Source organism: Boleophthalmus pectinirostris, unplaced genomic scaffold (assembly GCF_026225935.1).
Source record: "Boleophthalmus pectinirostris isolate CB_2022bp ecotype Guang Dong unplaced genomic scaffold, ASM2622593v1 HiC_scaffold_19, whole genome shotgun sequence".
In the NCBI taxonomy this organism is placed as follows: domain Eukaryota; kingdom Metazoa; phylum Chordata; class Actinopteri; order Gobiiformes; family Gobiidae; genus Boleophthalmus; species Boleophthalmus pectinirostris.
This window is the reverse complement of record NW_026571140.1, coordinates 25,925,855-25,933,490: the sequence shown is the minus strand read 5'-3', so window position 1 is coordinate 25,933,490 and position 7,636 is coordinate 25,925,855. Positions and strand designations below refer to the sequence as shown.

Here is a 7,636-nt window from a genome sequence, read left to right as displayed (position 1 = left end):
GTAATATTTCAAGTCTAAACTTTTCTTTTTAATTACTCTTGTGCCTTAAACACAAATGTGAATATTTTAAGTATGAATTTGTTTCCATATTATGTCAAAAGTAGTTCAACAATAAACTCCAGTTAGTGTAAATTTATGATGCATTTTAGACAAAAAGACAATGTATTATGTTGTGTGAATAGGGAGTCATATCTTCCACCATAAATATTTAATTTGTAACTTTATATTTAATGTGTTGCTCTTGAGTCTTGTGTATAGCCAGACAGCCTCCCTCAGTTTGGATTTGCAGGGCCAAAAAGATAACTCTACAGCTCCACCTGCTGGTGTGAACTTGAATGGTGTATGTGTCACGTGGTATGTCAAAGCTACAGTTGTGTAGTTGAATGTAGAGGTGGTTTGTCCTTGTTTTAAGAGTAGCAATAGCATCACATGTCACACTAAATACAATTACTGATACTGTCCTGGTCGGGGTGACCAAAAGTTGCTGAATGGACAATCACATTGTATTATAACTGTCTCAACAACTTAATGTACAAAAAAGGTGACAAATAATTTAACTGAAACTAAACCTATTTTCAGCTATAATAAAGAGATCAAGTGTGTGATTTACACAAGGCATTGTGCATGAAGACTACAGGCCTATTTATATTTTCTATGAGGTTTGGTTTATAGTGTGTCATCTGGAATAAATCAATTTCAACATTATATAATGTTTTTATTATAGCTTTACTCACAAGACACATTTAAAAAACATGGCAACACACAGCTCATATTCTCCCATACAAATACATTATACTGCGGTGCAGTAGTCAGTCAGTGTGGCATCAGTAACAGGAACAGTGAACATAAAGAGAGGATGTAAAGAGAAGATTAGTCAAACAAGTACAAATGTACAGGTTAGTAAAACATTCACACACTGTCTATACTTGTGTGACATTATTTTAGCTGACACAAAGGTGCTGTTAGAGGCAGTGGTTGAAACAAGATACAAAAAGTGTATATAAACTTAAATAGGTTGTAACCAGCCAACCTATATCAGTGGCTCCCATCACTACTAAGGTGACTTTTAAAGATCAAAAGTACCTTATTATCAGTCACATGTATATGCATATGTATGTAATAGTTGTATTGCGGAACTCACAGCTTCTACCAGACAAAAGTCACGCCTGTTTGTTTTCACATTTTCAATCAGTATGAAATGGACACTGTTACAAATCAAACAAATATGGTAACTCTATACAGATGTGAAGTCCATGTTGCAACAGTTTGGTTTTGCTCATTACTTGACGTTTTGACAGATTTACAACTCCTGCATTTGGTGGTTGTGGTTGAGAAGGACCTATGACTTCAGTCAGAATCCTCATCTGACTCTGAATACTTGTCTGAAAAGTACAAAATATATAATAGATATATATTACAGGAGATAAAATATTTGAAGTTATGGATTACTGCCTTTCTGATATATGTGCATTGAAATATGAGATGTACCGCAAACCAGATGTATTATGTTGCATGGTAACACATGATATTCAGAACTCACCTTCTTGTGTAGCCTCCTCCCGTGATTCTCCTCCTTGCTTGAGGAACTCTGCCAGTTCTATAAAAACTTTATAAAAATCTAAAGCAAAAATAATGGTGGCAATAAACCCAAATACCTGCAAAAAATTATAATTGATTAGCTTCGCAATATCTAGGGGAGTAATAAGTATTATTCCATAGATGTTTGTCATTTCTTTACCCCTGCAGCATTGGACGCACCATCTCGATAATTAGATATGGCAATTATGGAGACAATGAAATATATAATGGATGCTGTCACACACCTTAGGAAATCCTAAAAAAAGGTTGAACATAGTAATGATAATATTATCAACACAATATAATAAGACTGAAAAAAAGAAACCAAAACTGGCAAAGTTCACCATTAGAGGCCATAGGAATCCTTTAAACCTCTCATTGAATTTGGTGGAGTAAGCAAACAGTATGAAGAGTGCTCCCAAGAACTCAATCAAAGGAACTGTGACGAAGCCTGCTGCTGAAGATGCAGCAAAGCACACAAAGTCTATGAAGGATGTGACCTAAAATACAAGAAAAACACCAGATTAAACTCATGTCTTCTAATGGAGAAATAGTACCACGATGTGTACTATCAACTTAGAAAACATGTAGGGGACACAAGCATGAGGAATGAACAGTTAATAGGTCTGTCATGACAATTATTATCGACTTATCGTTCAATACATGAGAGATGGAACAATAATATTTGGGGGTCAATATTTATCATAAGTATATATGATAAGATCTTAGCTGTAGAAGGAACAAAAACTATACAATCTAATTACCAAAGTACAAATTATGTATTGCTCATGTTCTTCAACAATATTGCACATGTAGAATAATATTTTATGGACATTTACTTCAGCAATATGTCGTACTTCAAAATTTGTTATTGTGACAGGACTAAGTTAGTAAATCATTGTAAGCAACTGAATGAGCATTCGAGTACGCTAAAAAAAGAACTACACATATTTTGCACACTTGTTTTAGTTCACTATAGGATTATAGCTGTTTATTTGCTCTGCCTTTTCTATTGTTAGACTTTGTGAAAGCCAGCGGCACAGTCTATAATCAACTTCATGAATAAAACCGTGTTGCTCCAATTTTCCCTGAAGCTGCCAGGCTGCTGTACTGCGGCTTCGGGCCCACTTCCTGTAAAGAGATACATCTGCTAAAGATAATGTTGACAAAAAGTTCCCCATTTATTTCACACGCTTATGTCGATACATAACAGAATATGTGTGATAGTAATTGTAGTCTGTTTTTATATAAGTTATAAGTTATACTTATACTTAAGTTATTAAGTAGTAACAATAAATCTAAAGGCTAAACAGACCAAGTCCAATGATATGTCCAGACAGTGTGCTCTAAGTGCAGCCATCTTGTCTTTGTTTGAGTCATTCATTCTGGTGGAGCCTGAGGCAAGGACCACCCTCTCTTTGAACTCCAAACGCTGTAACTTACTCTGATTCTTTAAAAATCAGGATCAAAACACTGTTTCAAGTAGCATGGATACTAAAGTCACCAAACATCCAAGAGCCAGCTAGATGTGTTTTTGCCTTTTAAGATGAAATAGTTGGGGAAAATGCACATCCCATTGTGAGAAACACATTACATACAGCAGTCAGTAGTTTGAAAATCCCTTGTTGTAATTTCATACCACCAGGGGAGCGGCACACTTGGCACACATTTGCCACACATTTGCCACACTCTGTTCTCCATTTAAAACAGATAGTTATTGTTAGAAAAAAAATATTTTAGGAACTACAAAGCTTTCTACATGCAGCATATTAAGCACATTCCCTGTGATAGTACATTTCTTATCGACTGTGTAGACTGGATATTAATGAGAGTGACATGGTGGTCCAACAAACTGTGTACAATAATGCAGGCTCAGCAGGATGTGCGTCTGACTAATGCAACCAAGGACAGCTACAGGCTGTTTTCTCACTTCCAGCTTTTTACTGTAATGTAGCTATACAAGCATACAGTTTGAATTGACTAATACAAATGCTTATTCAAATCAAGCACACAAAATATTGTGCAATGAATCAAAAGGAACCAGATAACTATGTTCACTGACAGCTAGCAGGAAAAGCCATTTCGGAGATATGGGCCAACGCAAGATCCCATGACTAAAATATAACCTCATAATAACTACTGAATAGAATTTAGCATTTCATTTCCTAAAATGTTGTGTACCTTCTTGATACCCAAGTCTTTGTATAACTAAATGTACTTTACCAGACTACCAGACAAGACCAGGTCTTGTAGACCCAGAATAGTTTTTGAACTTTGAATGAAACATTGAAAAGTTTTATTGCTTGATTCACATTGCAGTTGACCCAAATTGAAACCAAGTACTCTAACTGTCACAAACTAACTTCTCAAATGTGAATTGTGTCAAACAAAGATGCTGTCTGTTAGTTGGGTCTGCATTCCTGAGGCTTGATGTAAAACACTGGTATGTTCCAACAATTTATACAGCGATACTCAATCTTTTCTCTATGACTGTTTTCAGAAACTGTGAGAGATGTACCAAAAGTAGGCCAATTCTCCACCACATGTGCCCTGTGATCTACAAGCACAAGGGTAGTACTTCTGCATTTAAATGTCAGTATGTCCAGAGGTTTGATAGTTTCTGACTTCAGAGTGAGTAAATAGATTGTATTCTGTGAACTCTGTGAGACTGTGCTGCAGGCATTGGCTCAAAGACAGGGATGGGAGATGGTATGGAAGTCACATGACACCAAATAACAGGGCTGGACTTCTTAAAAATTAGCTATAAAACAATTACTGCAGAAACGAATAAGGTCACAACATAAACAACTATTTGCAAAAGCTTTTCTGTATAGCTTAATACTCAAGAAGCTACAATAAGAAAGTAGGACAAAGCAAGAAAAAAATAGATTAGAGTTGTTTGGACAAGTTAAGCCAGTGCCTCCACGTTTTTCCCCAGGTGAACTAGTGGGTTAGGAAGGCTTGTGCATTTAAAAAATGTGATCTCCACTTTGAAAATAGTGTAGCAGTAGTAGTAAAAGTGTGTGTCATAAACAGGAAGTCAAATAAAATGAGAAAAGTAAGATCCAGTTAACTTATGTGGGTGGATTACTGCTGCAATGTTGGTTTTAATAGAGAAAGGCGAGTTGTCGTGATGCTTACCACTTCTCCAGTGAGCAGCATGCCTTTCTTGGAGGTGGAGAACTCCTTGCTCGGAAGAATCGCCATAAGAACCGCGGGGCTCGAGGGCGCGTCGTTGGATCCGCGAGCCTCGATGTCCCCCATGGTTCCAAACAATTGTCTCAAACTCTTCTCTGCAAACTCTAAATAACCCGGAGTGCGCTAACAGTGTTTGGGGCAAAGGATACGGGGGCGGGGGCGTGCACTTCGTCTTCTCAAAGTTGGAAACGGAAATAATGACAGCGCGGAAACTCAAGCTCCCAAAAGCGCAACATCTGCTTTCTCCAGATGTGAAATGTGATGCCCGCAGCTGCATGGAGCACAATGAGGAACTACTCGACTCAAATATGCGGCTCATGAGCGCAGAGGGCAAAGAAAGAAAGAGTTTTATTATTGTATATGAAAACATTTACTGCAAACAGCTTGTGTTTGACACAGAGATTGAACAGTTATCTCCGTGCAGATGTTGAACAAGGCGAGTCCCCTAAGAATGCTATAATGCAGGCCAGAGCTGCTGTTTATAGAGTTTAGTATATTGAATAGAGTCAATAGTGTTTCAAGAAAATCTGCACCATTATGATTTTCACAATTTACCCCTAAAATATTAAGCCATTCTAGACAGTAAGAGATAACCTTTATTTGTCGAAATATGGGGACATTTCAGCGCTCCAATGTACGGTTAAATGAACCGTCACCTGTGATTTCTGACCTAAACCTTTTTAAAGAGCCCATATCATGCTACTTACTGATTATGTTTCCTCATCAAAAACATACCTGGAATTGTGTTTTGTTTCGTTCCTACAAGTTAAACACACCCACCCTGCATATTTAGGCTTCTGTTTGAAAGTTCTTCTCTCAAACAGAAAACACCCTGTTCCACCCTGTGTTTTTAAACTGCATACACCTTCACTAGAATCATTCGGATATTTTCAGTCCTAGAATAGCCATTATTTACTGAACAAAGGTGGAACAGAGCATTTGGAAATGTAGATAATATGTAGGGTTACTCAACCAGTGCTTAAAGCTCATAAGAGTCGATTTGTGTAATATAGATCCTTTAATACGTACAAGCTGTACATGTGGCTGAATGTGCACAACTATTATTAAATTTAATTTGGGGCATCACCACCTCTTGGTTTGTTGAGAGTAATGTAAAGTAACAGCAAGTAGTAGTTTGCACCCAGCAGTAGGGATAATATGAAACCAGTTATCTGTGAAGAAAAGGAAATGAGCAGTATTTTTAAAAGGCGACAAAGGTGAAAAATAGGCAAGGCAAGTTTATTTGTATAGCACAATTCGTACACAAAGTAATTCAAAGTGCTTTACAGAATAAGAAATACATTAAAATCATAATAAAAACAAATCAAAACATAAATAATCATGAAGATTAAAATTTTAAAAAAGAGAGACATAAATTGGAGAGAAGAGTGCAGAATGAAAACCTTTCAGTCATATGCACAGTTAAACAGAAATGTTTTGAGTCTGGATTTAAACAGCGTCACAGAAGAGTCTGTCTCACATGTTCAGGAAGACTGTTCCAGGTTTTAGCTGCATGAACCTGAAACGCTGACTCCCCTTGTTTAGTTCTGACTCTGGGCACCAGCAGGAGGCCGGTCCCTGAGGTCCTCAGAGTGCGAGATGGTTCATATGACACTAACATGTCACAGATGTACTTTGGTGCTCGGCCATGGAGAGACTTGTACACAAGCAGAGCTGCTTTAAAGTCTATTCTCTGAGGCACAGGAGCCAGTGCAGAGACCTGAGCACAGGACTTATGTGCTCGTACTTCCTAGTTCGAGTAAGGACCCGAGCTGCAGCGTTCTGGATGTTCTGCAGCGTCTCACAGCTCGTTTGGAGAGACCAGTGAGCAGACCATTACAGTAGTCTAATCTACTGGAGACAAACGCATGGATAAGTTTCTCCAAGTCTGATTTAGACAGTAAACCTTTGATTTTTGCTATGTTTTTTAGATGGTAAAAGGCTGCAGATGTTATTGACTTGATGTGGCTGTTAAAGTTCAAGTCTGAGTCCATTATTACCCCTAGACTTCTTGCCTGATTTGAAGGTTTTAGAGAGAGAGACTAGAGGTGACTGCTGACACTGTCCCTTTGTTTCTGTGGACCAAACACTATGACTTCAGTCTTGTCAGAGTTTAGCTGGAGAAAGTTGTTTTGCATCCACACACTGATCTGTTGTATAAATACCAAAATAAAACAGACTAAAAAGTTCCCTGCCTATAGTGTTCTGTAAAAGTCGTATGTTGCAGATGAACTTCCATCAGAAGTCTAAAATAATTTTAGTTGTTAAATGGGTTCATCACAACATGAGATTATAATATTTTAATAATATATTTTGTTATATAATTGTGGCCTTGTACCCTTTTTCTTACTAGTATGATTATTCTGGTCATTTTTGACTGGAACACTAAAGATGTAATTTTGTTCTGAATTTAAAAATAAATAAATGATTTCAAAACAAATTTCTGTGATATACTTAGGCATATGAAGGTCATATTAACAGAACAATAGGTTTGATTTGACTGTTTGTTTTGGCCAGAATATTCTATGTATACTATTCTATATATATATTTATTACATACTATATACTTTATACTATATATTAAAAGTGGTTTGTATGAGGCTTGCAGGCCAGAGGTCAATCCAAAAATTGAAAAATTATGTAGTACAATGGATTTTGTAACAGCTCAGCGGAGAATTTTGGAGGGTTAAATTGTGAAACTGCAATTAATAATGTTAACATTGGTCTTATAATAAAATGTAACTAGACCTAGTTTTTAAATTTTCTGGTTTAATTTGAGTGAATATAGTGAAATCAGAACTATCAGAAAGGCGAATTCTAGGGCTGTGGCTGTGGTGTATTTTGGAGCTATGACTACAGA

General features: G+C 36.9%; 1 protein-coding gene across 1 annotated transcript; it reads right to left on the bottom strand.

The window, feature by feature from the left end:
* Positions 1 to 694: 694 nt before the first annotated feature.
* Positions 695 to 5,020, bottom strand: LOC110172963 (CKLF-like MARVEL transmembrane domain containing 3). The gene is made up of 5 exons (XM_020938929.2): positions 4,720 to 5,020; positions 1,923 to 2,078; positions 1,739 to 1,834; positions 1,541 to 1,655; positions 695 to 1,382 (listed from the first exon to the last, which is right to left on the bottom strand). Exons 1-5 carry the CDS (start codon positions 4,840 to 4,842, stop codon positions 1,348 to 1,350), a joined length of 525 nt encoding a protein of 174 aa, XP_020794588.1. The 5' UTR covers positions 4,843 to 5,020; the 3' UTR covers positions 695 to 1,347.
* Positions 5,021 to 7,636: the final 2,616 nt, after the last annotated feature.